Source organism: Azolla caroliniana, unplaced genomic scaffold, assembly GCF_043228905.1.
Source record: "Azolla caroliniana isolate FFs.n. ecotype wild unplaced genomic scaffold, voAzoCaro1.0.p SCAF_9, whole genome shotgun sequence".
Lineage (NCBI taxonomy): Eukaryota > Viridiplantae > Streptophyta > Polypodiopsida > Salviniales > Salviniaceae > Azolla > Azolla caroliniana.
In genome coordinates this window covers 4179720-4204086 of record NW_028230444.1, presented here as the reverse complement: position 1 = coordinate 4204086, position 24367 = coordinate 4179720, and the positions used below count along the sequence as shown (strand labels likewise).

At 44.1% G+C, this 24367-nt stretch overlaps 1 protein-coding gene across 1 annotated transcript; it reads left to right on the top strand.

The window, feature by feature from the left end:
• The first annotated feature begins 23890 nt into the window (after positions 1-23890).
• LOC147859946 (putative glutaredoxin-C14) lies at positions 23891-24367 on the top strand. The gene has a single exon (XM_087324590.1). The coding sequence runs from the start codon at positions 23934-23936 to the stop codon at positions 24363-24365; it is 432 nt and encodes a 143-aa protein (XP_087180716.1). The 5' UTR covers positions 23891-23933; the 3' UTR covers positions 24366-24367.

Below are 24367 nucleotides of genomic sequence, written 5' to 3'. Positions count from 1 at the left end.
ACAAATATGTCCCCGCATCCGGATCTCTCTCCGGGTACATTCGTCATCCGGCTCCGTAGCCGGGGTCTTCATCATCCGGCTCCGTAGCCGGGTCTTCGTCATCCGGCTCCGTAACCGGGTCTTCATCATCCGGCTCCGTAACCGGGGTCTCTTCATCCGGCTTCATGCCAGGTACTATTCATCATCCGGTTCCGTAACCAGAACCGGGCTTGCCGTCATTCATCTCCGGACATCCCATCCGGAGGGACCGAAATCCCAACAAACTCCCCCTTCACTTCGGCATGGGATGTCTCTCCAATCCGATCCTCTTCCGGCATGCTTCTAGCTTGTCGGGTGTGAGCACTTTGGTCAGCATATCTGACCCGTTCTCGTCCGTGTGGATCTTCGTCAACACGAACTCCTGGTCTTCTATCCTTTCCCGGATCCAGTGATATCTTCGCTGGATGTGCTTCGTCCGGGAGTGATAGGCCGCGTTCTTCGCAAGGTGGATGGCACTCTGACTGTCGCAGTAGAGTCGGTACTCCTTCTGCCGGATACCGAGCTCTCTAATGAAGTCCTTCATCCATATTATTTCCTTGCCGGCTTCAACAGCCGCCATGTACTCCGCCTCCGTGGTTGACAACGCAACCGTCTTCTGCAGCCTCGACTGCCACGAAACAGCTCCCCCTGCATACGTCATCACATACCCTGATGTGGACCGGCTGGTATCTGCATCAGCCGACATATCCGAATCGGTAAATCCATCGAGTTCGGGCTTACCGGAGCCGAATCGGAGGCACACGTTTGCCGTGCCCTTCAGGTATCGGAGTGTCCATTTGACCGCGTTCCAGTGCTCCTTGCCGGGGTTACTCATGTACCGGCTCACCACTCCGACTGCATATCCTATGTCCGGTCTTGTACACACCATTGCGTACATCAAGCTTCCGACGGCAGAGGCATATGGTACTTTCATCATGTCCTCCTTCTCAGCCTTTGTCTTGGGACTTTGCTTGCCGGATAACTTGCAGTTTGTCGGGAGGGTTGATCCGACCGGTCTTGCTTCCGTCATGTTGAACCGTTGAAGCACCTTTGTCACGTACTTCTCCTGTGACAGCCACAACTGCTTCTTCTTCCGGTCCCGGATGATGTGCATCCCTAGTATTTGCCTCGCCGGACCCAGGTCTTTCATTGAGAAGGTTCGGTGAAGAGCCTTCTTCAGCATCCGTATCTTGACCTGGTCCCGTCCGACGATCAACATGTCGTCCACGTACAGGAGGAGTATTAGAGAGTCTCCTCCGTCGAACTTCTTCACAAACACGCAGTGGTCGGACTGCGTTTTGAGGTACCCTTCGTCGGTCATGAAGGAGTCGAACTTCCGGTACCATTGCCGGGGAGCCTGCTTCAGTCCGTAAAGGCTCTTCTTCAACCGGCATACCAGGTGCTCCTTCCCTTTCTTCTCGAATCCTTCCGGTTGCTGCATGTATATCTCTTCTTCGAGGTCACCGTGAAGGAATGTCGTCTTCACGTCCATCTGTTCTACCTCGAGGTCCATGCTTGCCGCTATGCTCAGCACCGTCCGAATGGAGGTCATCTTCACTACCGGGGCGAATATCTCGTCGAAGTCGACGCCCTTCTTCTGCTGAAACCCCTTCACCACGATCCTGGCTTTGTATCTCGGGGGGTTTTCGGCATCTCCCGGTTTCAGCTTGAACACCCACTTGTTTCGAAGTGCCCGCTTTCCTTTCGGCAACTCCACAAGTTCATATGTGTGGTTCTCATGCAGGGAATCCATCTCGTCCTGCATGGCACTCAACCACCTGCGGCTCTTGGTGTCATGCTTTGCTTCTTCAAAACTCTCCGGCTCCCCTTCGTCGGTTAGCAGCACGTGCTCTGGTTCCGGAAATCTCCGGGGGGCCCTTCTCTCTCTTAGAGGATATCTCCGATCCGGAGCTTCGGTAACCGGTTCTTCCGATTCTTCTTCATCCGAATCCATTTCGGGTTCGGGGCCGGTTCCGGTATCATTTTCATCTTCTTCGGCCGGTTCTGTTTCTTCACCGTCTTCGGCCGGATTCTCGAGTGCTAACCGGTCCCTTGCCGGTCAGGACTGCTCCTCGTAGAGTTGATTCTCACCGGTCGACTTGGAGCTCTTCATCTTCTTCTCCGACTCCCAGTCGGCGAGTGTCTTGTCCTCCATGAAGATGATATCACGACTCCTGAATATCTTCTTGTCGACCGGGTCCCATACTCGGTAGCCGAACTCGTCGTCGCCGTAACCGAGGAATATGCATGGACGGGTCTTTGGATCTAGCTTTCCTCTCCGGTCCTTTGCCACATGCACATATGCGAGACACCCGAACACCTTCAGATGCCGGTAGGACACTTCCTTACCGGTCCACACTTTCTGCGGCGTGTCCCCGTCCAAAGGTACTGAGGGTGATCTGTTTATTACGTATGTCGCCGTCGACATTGCCTCAGCCCAAAACCCCTTGGGTAATTTCGCATGCGCCAGCATACTCCGGACCCTCTCCATTATGGTCCGGTTCATCCTCTCGGCCAGCCCGTTCAGTTCTGGCGTCTTCGGCACTGTAAACTCGAGCCGGATTCCCTTCGAGCGACAGTACTCCTGGAACTGCCCCCGGTATTCCCCTCCGTTATCCGCTCGTATCGCTTTCAGCTTCTTGCCGGATTCCCTTTCCACTCTCGCGTGAAGTTCTTTGAAGACGGACAATACTTGGTCCTTTGTCTTCAACGGTGCCGTCCACAGCTTCCGACTGTGATCATCAATGAATGTCACGAAGTACTGGGCTCCGCCATGTGACTTCGTTTCTACTTGACACACGTCAGTGTGCACCAGCTCCAATGGTGCACTACGTCTCGTCGGTGGCCTTGAGCGGAAGGAGGTCCGGTTTTGCTTACCGGCCAGGCAGTCGGTGCACTTCTCCAGATGCACATGATTCACTGGAATAAGGTTGTCTTCTGCAAGCCTCTTCATCCCCTTCTCACTCATGTGGCACAGTCTTTTGTGCCACAGCTCACCGGCAGTGTCGGCTGCCACATTCAGCTCTTCCGGACATAACCGGGCATTCATCAGGTACAGTGTGTTGACCTTCCGGGCCCGAGCCACTATCAGGCTCCCCTTGCTGAACTTCATGACACCGTTCCGGATGCTACCCGTGTAACCTTCATCATCTAGCCTCCCGGCCGAGATCAGGTTCAATCGGACCTCCGGAACGTGTCGCACATCCTTCAGCAGCATCTTGCATCCGGTTGATGTCATCAGCCACACGTCTCCTATGCCGGCAATCCGGCATGTTCCTTCATTTCCCATCCGGACACAGCCATGCTCACCGGCTGTGTAGGATGAGAAGTATTTCTTCTCCGGGGTCAGGTGGAACGACGCTCCGGAATCGACCACCCAGGTCATCTCTTCTCCGGCAAGGTTCAGCTCCCTCTCTTCGGTAATGAGCATTATCTCTTCTTCACTTGCCGCGAGTGCCGTCGTTCCTCTCCGGTCCTGCCCTCGCCGATCCGGACCTCTCCGGTCCGTGGCTCCCCGGTATGCACCGTTTCTCTCCGGTGACTTCTTCGAATCGGTGTCGTCGGCTCCGTTGTCCTTTCGGTAATGCCGACAATTCTTCCGAAAGTGCCCCGGCTTCCCACAGTGGAAGCATGTAGGCCTTCCTCTTGACTGCGACCGGGTCCCCGACTTCTCCCGTCTTTGCGGACTCCGGTTCCATTGTCTTCCCCGATCCGATTCGGTAAGCAGCGCCTTCGTGTCGGAGGCCGGTTCTTTATCTCTCCGACGCGCTTCTTCGTTCAAAATACTTGTCTTTACCGTTTGTAAGGACAAGTTATCTTCGGTGCACGAGGTGCTGAGAGTCACCACCAAGTTCTCCCAGCTTTCCGGCAATGTACACATCAGGATGATGGCTTGCATTGCATCCTCCAACGGGAACTTAATCGCCGCAAGCTGGTTCACGAATCCCATGAACGTGCTTACGTGTTCCACCATACTCTCGCCGTCCCGGTACTTGAGATTCACTATCTTCCTCATCAGGGAGGTCCGGTTCAACGCATTCTTCCTCTCGTAGAGGCCCGACAGCTTCTTCCACATCTCGTATGCGTTGGTGTCGTTCGCCACGTGTTGTAGGACGCTTACATCGACATATTGTCGGATCGTCGCTACGGCTTTCCGGTTCAGGAGCTTCCACTCCGACTCAAGTACCCCTTTCGGTATTTCCGACCTGTCAATCGGTTTGTACAGGTCCCGAACAATCAGAAGATCCTCCATCTTGATCTTCCAGTCGGCGTAATTCTGTGCATTCAGCACCATCATCATCGGCTGTGCGCTGCCGCCGCCTTCCATTTTCTGCAACAGTCGCTCTGATACCAGTTTGTAGGGAATCAACGGTTTGATTCACCTTCTCCGCTCGGCCACAACCGAGTAATCGCGGATCAATGCAGCAGAAAATATGAAATACAGAGAAAGACGCGATACACAGGGATTAACGTGGAAAACCCTATACGGGAAAAAAAAACCACGGGAGTGCGAGACTCCAAACCAAACTATGCACAGAGAAATATACAATGGCGAGCTGCAAGGCAACGACCTTGAGCTCGCTGTCCTCGCCACAGGCGGCGGAAATACACAGAGGCGTCTACCTCTTTGTCTCTCTCTCGCGCTCTATCTCTCTCTCTCTCTCTCGGCTGCTTCCTCTTCACTCCTCTTGAGTGAAAAACAGAAAAATGAGTAGCAACATAAAACTGTTTGCCCTAAGTCATATTTATACACATATGACTTTCGGGCTATTTACAAATATAGCCTCAAGGGCTCTTGGCAAACATATTCACAAATATGTCCCCGCATCCGGATCTCTCTCCGGGTACATTCGTCATCCGGCTCCGTAGCCGGGGTCTTCATCATCCGGCTCCGTAGCCGGGTCTTCGTCATCCGGCTCCGTAACCGGGTCTTCATCATCCGGCTCCGTAACCGGGGTCTCTTCATCCGGCTTCATGCCGGGTACTATTCATCATCCGGTTCCGTAACCAGAACCGGGCTTGCCGTCATTCATCTCCGGACATCCCATCCGGAGGGACCGAAATCCCAACACGACTTTCATTGCATCCTTGTACGTTTGGCCTTCAGTTGATCCGGCTCCTCTGAATCAAGCACCGCTTCTGAATCGGGTGACTCCGATTCGTTCCACCTCTTGTCTGAATTGGATGTCTCTAATTCATCCTCAATCTTCATGCCCTTCACGACATCAGACCATGTCCGTGTCTTGGTCTTCTCGGCTTTGCCTCCCCTTTTTCAGTTGGCTTCGGCTTGGGCTCTCTGTTCCAGTGGCTGTCATGAACACATGACCATTATGGCGTCACCCGGACTTGAAAACCTCAACCATTAAGATAGCTTATTGTTATATGAAACAATAAAAGCTACTTCTTGTATTACATTGATTATTGTAAAAACTCTAGATTATTCTAGAATGTTCTAGAATGTCCTAGAGCATTCTAGGTCTAGAACATTCTAGAACATTCTAGAACATTCTAGAAATCTCTAAGCTATTCTATATGAACCTATAAATAAGGGCATACATGTATTCTCAAATCAATTCGAATCAACACTAGTCTTTAGCTCTCATTATATATCTTGTATCCATTCTCTTTCTTTCTCTATCTTATACATCCATTCTTCTCTTAGTATTTCGTTCCTTTCTTCGCGTGTTCTCTAATATCCTTCTTCCATCACTCTATCCATCACTCTATCTTTTATCCTTGGTTCTGACAGTGGCTCCCCTTGCGTTCAGTCTCGGCTTCTTCAGCCAACTCGTGCACTCCGACATCTTCAGTCGGGCCGAAGTCGAAATCGGTTTCACACTTGGCTTTTCGATCATCTTTCTCATTCCTCCTTTCCTTCCTCCCCCTCAAGATTGGCATATCGAGGTACTGCACACCCAGTGAACCGGAAAAATGTCGCAACTTGTTTAAGCCGAGGGGTTTGGTGAATATGTCAGCCACCTGCCGATCTGTCGGAACATGTAGCAATAAGATTTCACCAGAGAGACCGCGCTCTCAGACAAAATGATAGTGCACCTCACTTCACCAGAGATTCCGGGTGTGAAAGACGGGGTTCTTTGCCACGTTGCGACAACCGCTCCTTTGTACTCGGTTTCCATGCTCGACAATGCTACTGTCGGCTGCTTTTTGCTACTCCAAGCAACCACGGCGCTTCCTAGTGAAAATGCATATCCAGATGTAGACCTACGGTCGTCGACATTTCTGGCCCAATTGGCATCGGTGTAGTCGACAATCTATTCGGCTACACCGGTCCGATACAACAACGCCATGTCCTTAGTTTCATTGACGTACCTTAGTATTCAGTGTGCGCACTAAAGGTGCTCCATGGTTGGATGCACCATAAATTGACTAATTAGTTTGACCAGATAACTGAGGTATGGCCAGGTAATGGTCATATATATGAGGCTTCCAACTATTTGTCGGAACCTTTTCGGGTCACATGCCATTCCGGAGTTGGGGCGAAGCTTCACATTCCGGTCCAGAGGACTCGAGATGGATTTGCATTCCGCCATACCAAATTTGAAGATCATACTCAGCACATAATGTCGTTGCCTGATCAATTTGTCTTTGGGGTTGCGGATCACTTCGATCCCAAGGAAGTAATGAAGGTCACCGAGACCTTCATTACTTCGTCCAGATCGGCACCAACGATGACTAAATCATCAACATAAAGCAAAATGCTTACCGGCCCGTTCTGATCTTGCCAGATGAAAAGTGAAGAGTCTGATTTCAATGGAGTAAACCCCATCTGACGCAATCTCTGTGTGATTTTCGTGTTCCAAGCATGCGGGGCTTGCTTGTGTCCGTAGAGGGACTTCTTCAATCGGCATACCGCCGATGTGTTCATTCCGGACTAAAATCCGAGGGGTTGAACCATATATACCTGCTCTTGAATATCACTTTGCAGGACTGCATTATTTACATTCATCTGATGTAGATGAACCATATATACCTGCTCTTGAATATCACCTTGCAGGACTGCATTATTTACATTCATCTGATGTAGATGCCACCCCTTCGCTACTTCCATTGCAAGCAAGACACAAATGGTCTTCATCTTTGCGACCGGCACGAACGTCTCATCATAGTCGATCTCGTGTTGTTGCGCATAGCCCTTTGTCACTAATCGGGCCTTGTATAGGTTGATTGAGCCATCGGTGATGTATTTCACTTTGTATACCCATCGGCAACCCATCGGCTTCACCCCTTTCGGTACATCAATTAAATCCCACGTCTCATTCTCCATGAGAGCGTACATCTCTTCCTCTATGGCATGTTGCCAGTTCGGATCCATAGTCGCTTCTACATAGCTCTCCGGCTTGTGCATGGCTACCACCTTCGCCATGTACACATAATGATGCACCATATACTCATTGTACCCATACCTCTTCACGGGGTTTTTCTGGCGGGTGGATTGGCGCAACTTCTCATTAGCCGATTTCAAGGCTCTCTTGGCCAACTCAGACTTCTCTTGCTAAGGTCCATCTTTGTTCTACCCGGAGTTAGTTTCGCTCCAATCCGACTCGTCTCTACCAGTGTCATACTCCGGCATCTTCTTCTTCCCTTTATCTTTGAACGTGAATTGTCTCCTTGGTTCCTTGCACGGGGAGAGCACGACCGAGTCTTCACTACTCGCCGGTTCGTCGTCTCGTTGACCACTTCGACTCAACCAGTCCGGATTCGGTCCACTCATCCAGATTGAAGGCGGACTATCTGGTCGTTCAGATTCCGCTACGCTTCTCTATGTTCTAGATTCTACCGGATCATCAACAGCAATCGGCTCGGGCTCGAGTGGAGAGAAGTACCAAGATGCCAATTCATCACAAACGACATCTCGGCTGATTCAGACTGCTTTCGATCGAGGGTTATATTGCCAGCTAGAGAAGCAACATAGGCTTCCATTCCCCAATGAGAAGAATCAGATCTAGAATCGGCTTGATCTCATCCATTTAGATGTGTGGGAACCGGCATAGAACGTGAGCATAGGCGGGAGTCGGTATTTTATCTCCTTCATCGATGATTTCACTCAGCACAAGAAAAGCGAAGTCTTCTTGTGTTTCCATGATTGCAAGAACCTTGTCGAACGCGAGACCGGAAGAAAGATCAAGTGTCTAAGATTGGATGGCGGAAAAGAATACTTTTCCAACCAATTCACGAGCTAGCTACAAATGAAGGGAATTCGACGGGAATTCTCCTGCAGATACACGCCGGAGCAGAATGGCGTGGCTGAGCGTCGAAACAGGACACTACTAGAAGCGGAAAGGGTGATGCTTGAGGAGAAAAGCATGCCCAAGTTTTATTGGACCAAAGCAATTCGGACAGTCGTCTAAATCCAGAATCAAATATCTATCTTAGGGACAAAGGTGTCGCCGCATGAATTGTATTTCGAGCAGCTGTCAAATTTGGCACACCTTCGGGTGTTCGGTAGCATTGCATGTGTGCATGAACCGGTGACCGACCGGTGACGGAACCGGCTTGAGATGCGGACCAAACGGGTGCAAATCAGACGGATCAGTTGATCGCGGTGCATGGTGTCTTAAAGATATTTGGTGTAATTACAAGACCAAAAGCCTAATAGTATTTTGTGCTTTAAAAATGGATGTATGCAAGACTTGAACATTGCACCTCCAAGTTGAGAGTCTATAGGCTTACCATTAAGCCAAATCATTTCTTTAGGAATATATTTTTTATCACTATACTTTTACATGTAATTCTCATACATGAGCGCTTAGATGATGACATGGCAAGCATGCATTGCATGCATTCCGTGCATGTCTTGCACCCTCACATGCACCATATGCATGGGGGCATCTATAAAAGAACGGAGGAATCAAGCAAGTGGGACGAAGGTAAAAAAAAATTGGAATGTAAATTTTGGGGAAAATAATAAGAAAACTTGTTATCCTATTGATATATCTTGTCTCTCAAATCTAAAATCAAGCGTTCAATCTTTATCTTAATCTCTCTCTCTTTCAATCTATCTTAAATACTTTCTTACTAAAGCTAGTGCAAACTTCGAATCCTTCCAATCCAGGACCCCGGTGGTTCCGCCTCACGATCCGCACCTAGTGACGGATCTTCACGACAACACGAAAGCCGAAAAGTACATTATCGACGGCTACTCGGATGAACATACCATACCTCATTCGGTTTCAAGGTGCTTGTCTTCATCGAATTAGCCTTGTGTTTCATCACAAAGGCTAAGCTTGCTCCTGTCAGGAACAATACTAAGACAGAGAAGGAATTAGTACTAAAAGAAGTATTAGTACTAAGAGAGGTGAAGAACTCTCGAGAGAAGGAAACAGTGAGTGAGAGGGAGAGAGAGAGAGAGAGAGAGAGAGAGAGAGAGAGAGAGAGAGAGAGAGAGTGAGTGAGTGATGATAAGAAAAGATATATATATTATGTGAAGAGAATGTACCGTAGTAACTAAGAGGCTTAAGATTGGCGTTGAACCGATTTGGTTGGAAATAATGCCTTGTGCCTCTTTTTATAGTGTTCTAAGGAATACTCCTGAAGTTTCTAGAATGTTCCAGAGAAATCTGGTATATACATCAATTTTCTATAATAAAACATAAATGAAAATAATAATCTATGTATTACAATGTATGGTCTAATGGTCAAGAGCTCGACCCATGCACCATAAGGTCATGGGTTCGAGTCTTGCCGTATCATGACACTATCCCCCTTCTAAAACGACGAGTGTTACGAGTCGTTTTGGATTGAGGACCCGGTTTGTCTGGATATTGACGATGGAAGTCTTCAATAAGAGCACGAGCATTGGTCACATTCTCTATCGGTTCCCAAGTACGCTCGCTAGGACTATATCCTAGCCAATCAACTAGATAGTAGAGCTTGTTGCAAACAATCTTGGAATCAAGGATGGCAGCAACCTTGTACTCAGGTCATCTTCAAGCTCAATCGGGGGTGGAGGTTGTGTAATACGTCCTGGAATGGTGCTCTCTTGATAGGGTTCGAGGAGAGAACTATGAAACACCGGATGTATCCGAAGTTGCGGAGGTAGATCGAAACGAAAAGCGACATCATTAATCTTTCTTATAATACGGAAAGGACCTAATCGTCGATAATCCAACTTCTCGCATGGGCGAGTAGTCTTGATGTGTCGTCATAGTAGCCATACCCGATCTCCAATGTTAAAACTGGATGGGAGTCGATGACGATCCGCATAAACCTTGTGTGTTTGTTGAGCTTGTTGGATATGAGTAGATAAATTGGCTTGTATCTTGCGTAACCGCTCTAAACGATCCTCTGTGCAAGGATTTGTGGACAACTTTGGGGTTTCAAAGACACGCCACCGGGGGTGAGAACCCGTATAAGCATAAAATGGCGTAACTTTAGTCAATACGTGGACAGAGTTATTGTAGGCAAATTCAGCGAAGTGGAGAATATCTACCCAGTCATCCTAATGATAGCTTAGAAAGCACCGAAGATACTACTCCAGTGTTTGATTTGTGCATTCTGCTTGGCCATCTGTTTGTGGGTGGTAGCTGGAAGAGAGGTTACACGTGACCTTGAGGGGGTTCGGGAAGGCCATGATGCCGACATACTTCACGCATGACAATTTCAGCGGTTTCTTCACTGGATATCTCCTTAGTACATGGCAAGAAATGAGCCATCTTCGTACATCGATCTACGACTGTTAGAATCGCATTGAACCCCTTAGAGACTGGAAGATCTGTGATGAAGTCTAGAGCAATGGATTGCCACGACTTGCTTGGAATTGGTAATGGTTCTAATAAACCATATGGATGATGCCTTGACATTTTCGCTCTACCTTGACATTTTCGCTCTACAACATGTATCACAAGTCCGAACAAAATCTTCGACAAATTGTCGTATACGGGGCCACCAAAATGATCGTTGTACTAAATCTAATGTTTAAGTACTACCAAAATGCCCAACTGTATATGTGTCATGACAGTTTTGGACTACTCGAAGGCGGCAAGAACCATTGGGAACATACAAGAGTTCATTAAAGAATAGTAATCCATCATGTTATTTGAATTGCAGATAGTCCGTACCTGGTGGTTGCGACTGTGAACAAGATGCTCGAGAGGGATCAATTTATGCTAGAATGGCTTGGGTGAAAGCATTGGTCTTCAAGTCCTCACGTATCGTATCGATAACGTGGGAATCCATTGGCATGCCAAAGACCTGTGTTGCTTGCAGTCGTGTTGGTCCCAAGATTACTTGCTTTTGGTTATCAAAAGTTGGCTCGTCGGGACGCAGTGCTAGGTACGAACGTCGTGATAATGCATCTGCCTTCCCTTGGTGCTTCCCCGGATGATATGTAATTTTGAAGTCGAAACACGTGAGGAAGTGGGCCCATCGAGCTTGACGTCGATTTAACACACGAGCATCCTGAAAGTAGGCAAGGTTTTTGTGGTCACTAAATACGGTGACTTGATGAGAGGATCCCTCTAGAAAATGCCTCCATTGCGTAAAAGAATCCACTATTGCCAATAGCTCCTTATCATGAATTTCGTAGTTGATTTTGGCGGCGTCAAACTTGCGTGATTGAAAAGCCACAGGATGTAGCTTCTCATCATTACCCTGTTGTGACAGAATGCTCCCCAATGTGAAATCCGATGTGTTTGCTTCGATAATGAATGGTTTTTCCGGATCGACATGAGCTAGAATTGTAGCCGATGTAAATGCCTTTTTAAGACTCTCGAAAGCCATGTCCGCTTCTTTAGACCAAACGAACGATTGTCCCTTCCTGGTAAGTTGTGTGAGAGGCAGAACGAGCTTTGAGTAATCTTGTATGAACTTCCAGTAAAAATTGGCAAAGCCTAAAAAGAATTGCACATCTCGCACCGAACGCGAAGTCTGCCACTCTACCACAGTTTTGACCTTATCTGGGTCCATGGAGATGCCTTCCGAGGAAATGACATAGCCCAGAAATTCCACCTAGTTGCACCCAAAACTACATTTTTCCAGCTTTGCATAAAGACCATGTTCTCGAAGTCATTTTAGTACTAACAGTACATGAGAATCATGCTCTTCTTGGGTCTTCGAATAAACGAGTAGATCATCCAAATAGATGATCAAACAAACATCCAAGAGATCTCGGAATATATCATTTGCCATGTGTTGGAAGACTGCTGGCGCATTAGTGAGGCCGAACGGCATGACTATATACTCGAAGTGCCCATATCTAGTGCGAAACGTGGTCTTCCATTCATCTCCTGGTCAGATCCGTACGAGGTTATAGACTCCCCGTAAGTCGATCTTCATGAAGAACTTGGCACCATTGATCCGTTCTAAAAGGCTTTAGATAAGGGGAAGTGCATACCTATTTCTGATTGTCACATTATTCAAGCCACAGTAATCTACAACGAGACGAAGTGATCCATCCTTTTTCTTGACGAAGAAAATGGGTGCGCCGGCTGGAGATTTCGAATGCCGAATGAAACCATTTTCCAAATTCTCCTCTATATAGGCTCGCAGGACTTCTAGCTCGGTTGGTGACAAATTGTAGATTGGTCCCCATGGTGGCTCTTTCCCCAGTTGTAAATTGATGGGGCAATCATACGGTCGATGGTGAGGAAGTGTATTGGCTTGTACTTTATCGAACACATCAGCATAATGATGATACTTCTTTGGAAGTTGAACGGTGGACTCCTCTTTAATGGTGTCTGAGGGCTTTACTAATATTGCGAAGAGAAACATTTCTTCCTTGCGTCCTTCTTCCCGCAACTGATGTAGCGAAATGGTTGCAATCTCATGAGTAGATCCTCGGGCTTTTCAATACCGGATTTCTCTTGTTCTCCAATCTACGTCTGGGTTATGTAATTTGAACCATGGTATTACTAAAACAATGGGGTGTTTTCGGATGTTAATTATATTAAATGATACTACACATGCTAGATTTTCTAGGACAATATTAACGAGCTCTGACTCTTCTATGATATTTCCGGAAGCAATGGAATGACCATCAATGACTACTACAGAGGCTGGACACGGGTGTTTTCTTAGTGATATTTGATGAGCTTGGGCAAAGTTCCTATCCATGAAGCAAGAATTAGCTCCGGAATCTAGAAGTGATAAGACATGTACTAGAGGGGTACTTTTAGTACTAACTGTTACTTGGGCTACGAACACATTGCTAACTTGCTTAGAGGGAATGGAACCACTAATGGGTTGCACAGATCTAGGGCTGTCCAACCAAACGGCTCCTATTTTGGCTGGACTTAGTCGTTTAACTCTTCTTCTAACTGACTAAGGACATCAAATTTGTTTGCTAGATTTGGGCTATTAGTACTATTAGAACAATCAAATATCCCTACTAAAATAGACTCGAGTTTAGTACAATCAGAACTAGCAACTATTTGGTTTACCTGCCTTCTTGGCCTATGGGGACAATTTACCGCGATATGCCCTGGTCCACCGCAATAAAGACATAGTCAGTTTGCTCGGCATTGTTGCTTTTCTTCTTCCGATAGCGGTCCACGACGATGTGTGGTATCAATTTCCATTGGAGTTGGAGTACTTACTGGAGATGCATTATATGACTCCCTCGGAAAAGGTTTCGCTACCACTGAGGCGTAGGTAGGCTCTGATCTTGCCCTCAGAATCTGGAATTGTCATTCCGAACATCGTTCGAAGAGGCGTTTGTCGCTCACTGCGCGACTGATTGCTTCTGTTAATGACTTTGGCTCTTCGGGGAAGGTCAAGAGTAAATCCTTGACATCGTTGCGTAAACCATAACGAAATTGCTCCATCAACACGTGATCATCCCAAGGGATATCTGCAGCGAGTAGGCGGAAATCTACAACGTATGTGGAGGCTAGATGGTCACCTTGGCGTAATCGCCGGATTTTGTTGATTGCAGTCCTTATCCTGTCAGTATCTCCAAAACAGGCCTTAAACTCACTTATAAATTCTTCAAAACTGTTTAGTAATGGAGATTCCTTTTCCAACAATGGAGCAAACCATGCTAACGTTGAGCCACTAAGGAGAGTGCCTACTAGTCCCACTCGTGATGCATCAGTGGGATATTGAGAAGGATGCATTTGTATCACTAGAACAAGAAAATCATCGTTTGTTGGGGGAGCCACTAAGGAGAGTGCCTACTAGTCCCACTCGTGATGCATCGGTGGGATATCGAGAAGGATGCATTTGTATCACTAGAACAAGAAAATCATCGTTTGTTGGGGGATCTTCAACAAATAGCGCTGGAAAAACAACAACATGGGGAGCTGACGTTACGTGTACAACAACTCGAACTAAATCGGTTCAAACTATCAGGAACAGTACTAAGACAGAGAAGGAATTAGTACTAAAAGAAGTATTAGTACTAAGAGAGGTGAAGAACTCTCGAGAGAAGGAAAGAGTGAGTGAGAGGGAGGGAGAGAGAGAGAGAGAGAGAGAGAGTGAGAGAGTGATGATAAGAAAAGATATATATATTATGTGAAGAGAATGTACAGTAGTAGCTAGGAGGCTTAAGACTAGCGTTGAACCGATTTGGTTCGAAATAATGCCTTGTGCCTCCTTTTATAGTGTTCTAAGGAATACTCCTGAAGTTTCTAGAATGTTCCAGAGAAATCTAGAATATAGATCAACTTTTGATAATAAAACATAAATGAAAATAATATTTTACATATTACAATATATGGTCTAATGGTCAAGAGCTCGACCCATGTAGCATAAGGTCATGGGTTCGAGTCTTGCCATATAATGACAGCTCCATTTTCAAAACCGAATCCTTATGGTCCTTCTGCGTAGTGTGACCTTTGTCAGCTTCCCCGACTGGCCTTGCCAGATCCGGATTTGTCCGAATCGGCACGCTTCTTCCAGCACTCGATCTCTCGATGGCCCTTCCGGCCACAGTACCAACATTCCATTACGGTCTTCTCTTGCCGGTTTCCAGCGCCACTTTGACTCCCCTTGCTTCCGAAGGGTCAGGAACTGTTGTCGGCACCATCCTTGTGCCTTCAATTCAACTCTTGTCAGCCGCTTCCACCACGTGCCGATCCGCGTCCACGACCATGGGGCCAATCTGCCTCCGTGTACATCATCTTGTTGTCGGTGTGTGTGTTTATTGATGCACCCACACGGTTCTCCTCTACTAGGAGCATCGATTGTAAGTCGAAAAACGAGGGCGTATTCTCCCTTATACATACTGTTGTTCGGAATGCTCCAAACTTTGAGGCCAGGCCCCCGGACACACCTACACCATCTCATCTTCCTCGAGGGTTACGTTGATAGAGGCAAGTGAGTCGTAGATGTCTTTCATCCGGGTCATATAGTCGGCCACCGACATGTCCTTTTGTCAGACATTGCTCAACTCTTGTTGGAGTTGCAGCTTCCGAACCGTGGTTGGGCCGTCAAACTAGGGGTGATGAGTTGGGCCATCCCTTTTGGATTGCTAAAATTCTTGAAATTATTAAGGATGAAGAAGGCAATCAAATTCAGTCCATTGTGGTTCATTGGTATCATACCTATTTCCTAGATGCATTTATTGGGAAGGCCTCTTTAGAGATGGTTAAGGATGTCAGAGGCACAAGCAAAAAGCGGAGAAGAAAGAATCTACCGAGCATGTTACTCTCACACTTGATAATGTAGACATACTAGTGTATGACTTCTCCTTGACCAAAACAGACCATCTAAGACAAACCACAATCAATATAATAAAAGAGAATATCCCAAATGTGGCTCTCGACATGACATAAAGACGAACAAGGAGTATGTCTCACAATCACGGTGATGTTGGATTGCAATTGGATGAAGACAATGTGTTGGTTGCTAGTGATTATGAGGATGAGACCTCACAAAGCTCTTCTAGTTCATCACATGGGTCTAAAAATGATGGCATAGCTTTGGGAAGTGATTGTTCTAATACATGAACTATAAATATTGTATTTACATCAAAATGTCGATTCACAAATATGTAGTACATTCTTTTGTAAGTTTCACGTGTCTATTATTTAGGCATTTTTGGAAAGCCCTAAACTTTTGGACATGCTAAAAATCAATATATTTATGCATGTGGCGCCCCTTTTTGTGAAACGACCACTTTTGTACCTTTTTTTTATGGACAATTCTTAAAATGCGACATATTACTTGTTTCAAATGACCCAGTGTTTTTGTTTGATTAATGTTTGAGTGCCCTAGTCATCTTTTTCTAGATTTTGAGCTAGTCTTTAGGCTCTCATAACTCCTCATGCAACAATATCGAAAGGGACGAATGGAAGTAAATTCACAATGAACTCTAGGATTTAGTGGTTGTTCACACAATCAAGGCACATGGAATCCCATTAGAATGAAGCCATTAAGTCTTGTGTGGCTTGTTTAGATGGGTAATTTATTTGTTGTGGGCATAAAATGCCATGCCGACATCAATTAGCATTCTTAACATTGCAGTAATATTTGATATGACACTCATTAGCTAATCTAAGGACCTTGACAATTAAAACATTTAACGTGTGTCCAATAAACGCTAAAAAAGTGGATATTTCTCTATAAACACTTACGTAGAAGAACAAGCATGGACACTCAAGAGACTTGGACAAACCACCTCCCTAATATTAAAGGTTAGAGATAATGTATGGTTTTTGTGATGCAACATCATGGTTACCCGCCCTTGTGCCAAGTTATACTATAACCAATCAAATCCCTTCCTCGTCAAGGAACAAATCAACCTAGTGGTTGCTCAATTTGACGTCTCCCCACACATTTGTGTCCACAATGTATTCCATACAAGCCTCCTAGAATCTTGCTAATCACATGTCTTTGATTTCTGGACATCCACCTGTGTGGCGTTTCTAGTGAACCTCTCAGATGGAGACAATTGCAAAAGAAGTTTTGCATTAAAGGAGGAAAGGGGGAGAAATATGGTATTTTTTCTTGTAGAAGGGTGACCATTGCCAAAAACCATCCAAACCTCTCAATAGTGCAAAGTAAACAATTAGGAAAGTCCACATCTTCGGTATCCCCACAAACCCAATTCTCCAGGGGGAGAAATATGGTATTTCGTCTTGTAGAAGGGCTACCATTGCCAAAACCATCCAAACCTCTCAATAGTGCAAAGTAAACAATTAGGAAAGTCCACATCTTCGGTATCCCCAAAAACCCAATCCTCCAAGAAGTCTGCACTAGAGGAATGATGTCACATCCATCAAAGAGTTCAAGACCCTAAAACTTTAGGTTATAAGCTAAATTGTAAAGTATCAAAAGGGTTTATAGATGTGTAACACATGTAAAGGTGAGGTGACATGAAATACGAAGCAACGAACAAAAGGAGGTTTTCCCCTAGTTAAGCACAAGGATATCATTTGTGATCTTAGGACTAATCTATTAATTGAACTTGACTTTAGTCTTTGTTATTATTGTTGTGAATATATTATTAATTTTGTCATGTCTCTCTCTCTCTCTCCAACTTGTCTCCAACTTGTCCTTTGTGGGTTGTTTCAAAGTTCTTTTACATGCTCTAATTTGTGTTCTTTTTTCTCATCCAACTCTATCCAATTGCTCAACCACTTGTTGATCCGATCACACATTCATCCTCTTATCTCTCTCTTCCCCCTTTCATTCATTCTCTCATTTGATCCACTCACACATTCTTCACCTCGCTTGAATGATCCACTCAACCCCTCTTCGGCTATCTTACACAATCTACTTCATGCATACATATATAGCCACCTAGGTACCAACCTATTCAATTGATTAACTATAATATCCCACTAAACGAGATGTTATTTATTTATTTTGTTGAGAGGTGTTGAAGTCGAAAACATATTGCACCCCATAATAGAGCCTCCATTTATATCATTGCAATGTGAGTTTGGATGAACCCTTATGAAGATTTCAGAAGTAATGCCTAAATGTGGGAGAAATAACATACAACATACATATGCAACTACGTGTATGGTTAGAGTTTTCGAAAACATGATAAGGGGTTCAAAAGTTCAAGAAGTTGATATACATATGTACTACTAAAAGGTTATATATGACAATGTTCAATCGTGATGACATTTATGCATACACAAGCATAAATGCATATCAATCGGTTAAATAATTTGAGAAAATTAATATATATATATATATATATATATTTGAGATGTATTACACATGGATGAACGCATGCAAACACCATTATGTTGAATTCTAAAGGACATGAGTCAAAGAAATTAGCAAGTTATAATTTGCCTACCAATACCTAGCTCCTAAAGAGATTATTCATAGCAATTATAGTCTTATAGATATAATTTATTGTACTAGAAAATGTACAAAGTTGCATATTTAAATATGTCACATCTACTAGTTATACGACTGGGGACTTTTGATGCCACTACTTGTCAAATGTGTTTACACTTTGGAAGCCAAACACATGGAAGTATGATTATAAGTTTGAGAGGGAGGTGCCATGGTTGTCTTTGGTAGCATATACTCAATAAATAAGAATACACTAGGTTCATATTCACTATTTTTTGAAATTTTGAGTAGCCAATGTAGACTATTCTTAGCCATAATACATAATTCTAAGCAAAAGTTTTGGCTCCCCATTGATTATATATTACATTGCACACAGGACATATTTGGTAACTTTATCGTATCTTTAGGGATCAGATATATGGACATATGCTATTATATAAAGTGATGTAGGTAACGTGGTGAAGAGATCATGGTGAAACGTTGGTAATGCAACATACATACCCCTAACTAAAATAATAATTAACCTAAGAGTGGGCTCATATGGTTTTATGGTAAAAAATTGAAAACGTTGGCCCTATAAAATCATGATTATTACAATATCGTGGTGATGCATGTGTGTATCACTAGGTACAACCTTATAAGTGTGTATATACAAGCATACATAGAAATATTTATTGGATAAAGTTCAATGTAGTGCGGCCCGATTACAAACTACACAAAGTTGTTCAATTAAAAGATAACTTTGTTCTAGAAATGCATATAAATTGACACATAATGTAAGCTCAATGATAATTGGACTACGTAATTTGTTGGAATGAACATATGATTAACTAAGTATTCACCAAGAACTCAATTGCTAATTCGAAATACAATGCATCAAGTCCTAACCAACAGCTCCCCCATCCATCTTGTTAAAATACCGAAGGATCAAGATCATTGCATTACTATATCGAGAATCACAATAATGCAAAGGGAACTTTTTAATCATGCAATAGAATTGAGACAAGTCCAAATGAAGTATTGAATACATTCTCTTTGCATTGTTGTTCTTCCAAGGCAAGTGGATTGAATTGCTACTTTCTAGGCTAGAAGTTATTGTCACCTTATCATCATCTCACACAAACCTGAACAATGATATTTCTATGATTTTAATTTGATAATAAATCCTACAATTGTCATTCTATCCCCCTAGTCACTTTCTCATGTTGGTAAAGGCCACCACCTACGACATTCTTTTATTTGTCCGTCAATCCTCTCATCTTTCATAGGAATAAAATATTGATTATGGATATTATAAAATACACAATTCACTTTACTAACCACTAGGTTAATGTCAAGAGATCTTATGTTTCTCTCTCTCAAGGAATTTGTAATTTATAATTTTTCTGAAATAGTAAATTAGAGAAGTCCTCAAATGCATACCCAAAACATGACATTGTCTTGCATTGGTTACCTAATAGCATTATGTGGAAATTCTCTATGGTCTCCCGCTATTTAAAAGGATATTGGAATTGTTGATGTATGCTAACATTGCAGACACCTTTATGCACACTCACAAACACTTTTCTCAATTCATGATGTATGCTAAACTAGGTAGCACCTTTGTGCACAAATACTCATACATACTCACACTTTGGACACATTTCTAGACACTTTTCCTTATTTCTAGAATCTAGCATTAGGTCGAGTGTGCAGAAAGGGCCCAAAATTGCGATAAATGAATTCAAACTCATCATATCCACTGAACTCCAAAAGAAATTTTAACATGTTAAGCCTTTTCTATATACCTCCTTATGACAAGCATGACGAATGGGAATGAGTGATGATGGGGAAGGGTAAAAGAACTTACAAAGTGATACTAAAGCAGTGTGTTGGCAAGTGGAAGTGGGGTGGTTAATGATGAGACCATGATGATCATCGAATGATGAGAGAGAGAGAGAGAGAGAGATAAAGAAAGAAAGAAAGGTGTATTAACGTCTTCTAAGACCAAAATTGGCCCATGAGAGAGAATGAGGGCATTCTAATCCATTATTGGAACATTAAGCAAGAGTATCTAAGGGGAATTGATATGAGCACCTCCATGACAAGATTAACGACCAACGATTAATTAATTAAAAAAATTGAATTCAAAGTGACCAGTTGTTAAATTTACAGAGATTACCTACTAACGAAAGTAACCGGTTAGTGAATGTCATGCAAAAAAAAAGTAAGTGAATCGATAATTCTTTTCTAAAGAGATCTAAGGAATGACATACACACACATGCACACATACTAGGTGGAATTCGCATCCATGTTAACACCTTTACTTTGTAAGAATAACACTAGAGACTTGAACCCTCACTTGTGCATGTATATGTACATATGTATGTATAAGTAAATAAATTCCTTATATAACGTGTAAAAACATTCTTTGGTAATTATCTCTACCACATATTATTGATCTTTTATAATATTAATTTCTTTTCCCGATAATTGATGATTGAAGAATGATATATTTATGTAGTATGGATGACTTGGGTGGTGCGATCCAGACGTGCCAGGACAATCAGCACGTCCGTGTTCACACTACGTCTCAGCAATTGGGCGGCCACGCGCGCCACCACATACAACAAGTTGGTATGGGCGGCTGATGGGCAGGCGAGCCGCACAAAAGGAAAGGCGCCCACGACAGGGCGTGCGTCTCTACTGACCGCGTGACAGGCACGTGATGCTTGCCACGTGGCGGCCAGCCTCTTACCTGCGTCCGGACAAAGTGTGAAACCAGTGTTTGGCGACTTAACGGACGTTACCGTTAAATACCTCGTCGCCTCTCTTCCAAAAAATATATATAAAAACTAAAAAACAAAAACGAGAAACTGCGTAAAATAATAATAATAATAATAATAATAACAATAATCATAATAATAACAGTAAAATAATAATAATAATAATAATCATATCATTGCGTGTTCTTTTATTTCCAGTTTTGTTTTTTTTGTTTTTTATTTTGGGATTCTTTAATAAAAACCGCCAAACAAAAAAGTGGGGAAAAAAAACACTGTTATCTTTGTGTTGTTTTAAAGTATTTTTCTGGCTGCGCAAGAAAACGGATTAAGAATAAATTAATTGGGAATTTTTAATGCCGCCCTTCTTTCTTTCCTCTTTATGTTATTTTTCTATTTTATTTGTCTCTGTGTATGCTATGCTAAGAAATCTAATCAATTTTTTCTTTTTCCGGATCCAGGGCTAAAAAGCATCCAATACACAAATTAAATATATAACATATTTCAGAAGAGCTTTTTTTTCCCTTTTTTTTTTCTTAATCCGAATCCCGATTGCGGGCAATGGTAATCAAACTACCCAAAAAGAACAAAGAAATTTACGGTGTTTGCTGACGTAAAATGTCAATGGTCTAAAACTGTACATGCATACACATACGAACAAATCCACGTATATAAGCCTTACTGAAATCGATTGGTATTACCGTCTACACCTGCATGTCTAATGCATACGTATATATATACGTACGTACGTACATGCTTACATACATACAAATACATGAATATGTATACATACATAAACCTAGACATGTCTATACATACCTCACACCTTCAACACTTCTTTATACTCGTTGGAATCAATGTCCTTTATCACCTTTGATCTAAATCCTTCAACGTTATACATATATAACTTATAGCTTGCATACATAGGTACAAATTCATGTGATTACCACCCTATAAACTTACAAACATTCAAACGTAGGCAATATTATACAAGACAAATACAAAACACACGTAGTATTAAGTTCCTAAATATATGTATACACATACATGCATATCCACGTTATGCACACGCAATACATAAGCCTTATACGAATAATGTACATATGAAGAGAACATATATATATGTGTGTGTATATAGTGTCTGCATGCGGATAGGAAAGTACATGTGCTATATTGGCATGTGTGGATGTGCATCCATGTGTGCACGCCTTAGAAAGCAAAAGATTTTCAAAGTCTATGCGAGCATAACACCCTGCCCTGTGATATATCATATAATCTGTGATTGTATTTGTGCGTGTATGTACGCGCACACACAAAGAAGGGGGAAAAAAAACACGCACAAACACACAGAGAGAGCACAGACGCATACACACGTGCCAGTGTGAAAGGAGAATGGAAAATGGGGGCATTCTCGAGCCATGCGCGCACACATCGGCGTGCCTTAGGAATTCCCATCCCAAATGTCTTTTTTATAATCCGATTTATTTATGTATTTGCCTACATGAAATTAATCATAAAGAGCTTTTTCTTTTCTTGTTTGCTGGTTATTTATTTATGTATTTTTTGAGCCCTTTCCAAAACCTTAGGCTTCTTTGGTGGCGCCCCCCGCCCCCCCCCCCCCCCTCTCTCTCCCAAAACTAATTATTTTCCCTAGAGAAGTCTTGTTTTTTTTGTTTGTTTTTTCTGTTTAATACGTACGTTGATAAACTAATATTATTACTATTTACCTCTTCCCCATTACTTTTATTGAGATGTAGCAAAAGCCTCTTAGGCTTAAACATTAGGCCAGAGAGAGAGAGAGAGAGCAGCCGCTGTGTTTTTTGAATTAATTAGAAGCCGGAGGGTTAGGGCATAAAGGTGAGCCGTGCAAGAAGCCGTACACGGGGGGAGTCATATAAATAGGAAGGGCTTAGTATAGAGATTTGATGACCATAGCCACCCAAAGCTAAAACAACCATAGCGAGAGCCAGTCAATCATAGTTCCAATTATAGAAGCAGAAGCGGAAGAAGAGCCCATCGAGGAAGACGCATTTGCCCCAAGTATACAGTATAAATCAATCCCTTTCACTAGGCTAATCAAGTCTTCAGTAGTTCCAAGTATACAGTATAAATAAGTCCCTTTCACTCCCCCACAGGCGCACGCACATTTCTATTACATAATACAGATTTTATATACATTGTCGCATCGCCACAGAGTCCACAAACACACACAAATAATATACATATATAGCAATCGAGAGAAAGAGAGAGTGTGTGTGAGAGAGAGATCAGTAAGACAGAGAAGGTATATATATATATATACATACATTTAGTAGCTCGTTCCTAATTGGATCAAGTTAACTTCCGTCTGTTTTGATCCCCTTTCTTTAGCCCTTCTTCTTTTCTTCTGTTTTTTGCATACAAAGATACAAGAGAGAGCCTCGCCCCAGAACGCAGGAAATCCAGACAAAGAAAAAAGCAAGCTCCCCTGCTAGAGAGTTAGCCAGCCGCCACCATATATATATATCAATCATAGGTCTGAGTTTGAGTTCGTTTTCTTCTTTTACGCCATAGAGTGCGAAGGGTTACCCGCAATATACCATACAATTTTCCGGGTTTGATTCATACGCAACCAAAAGATCGGTGAAGAGAGCGGGAAAAACGCAAAACGGAACAACTTAGCGGAAAATCAAAATCAGCCAGAGAGGTGGCTGCATTCTTCTGATCGGTGAAGGGGGGGTGGAAAAAAAATAAAAGACACGTGCGGCGACAACAGCCACAAATTAATTTTGGTGTAATCCGGAGGGACGTGCTAACCCCCCGTCAATCGTTATCGAGTTAAGGGATTGTGGGGATAATAAGCGAGAGCGCTCATTTCAGTACAAAAGATAGGGAGAAGAGAGGTCCAGGAGTAATTGGGCGGCGGTAGGTGTGTGGGGAGAAGAAGGAAGGAAGGAAGGATGCAGTGCTACGGGAGGAGGGGAATGGCGGCGGCGATGGTGGCGGAGAGAAGGGAGGAGGAGATGGAGATGGAGATGGAGATGGCGGAAGGGGCGGTGGCGCTTCCGCTGGAGGCGATGATCGAGCGGCTGGCCAACGAGAGCGCGGTGGTGGTGTTCAGCGTGAGCACGTGCTGCATGTGCCACGTGGTGAAGAGCCTGCTGTGCGGGCTAGGTGTGAACGCGGTCGTGTACGAGCTGGACGAGCTGGAAGGGGTGGGCGGGAGGCAGCTGCGGGAGGCGCTGGTTGGGGTGGTGGGCCACGGCGCCCCGCCCACGCCGGCGGTCTTCATCGGCGGGAAGCTGGTGGGCGGCCTAGACCACGTCATGGCCGCCCATATCAGCGGCGCCCTTGTCCCCCTCCTCAAAGACGCCGGAGCTCTCTGGCTCTAACA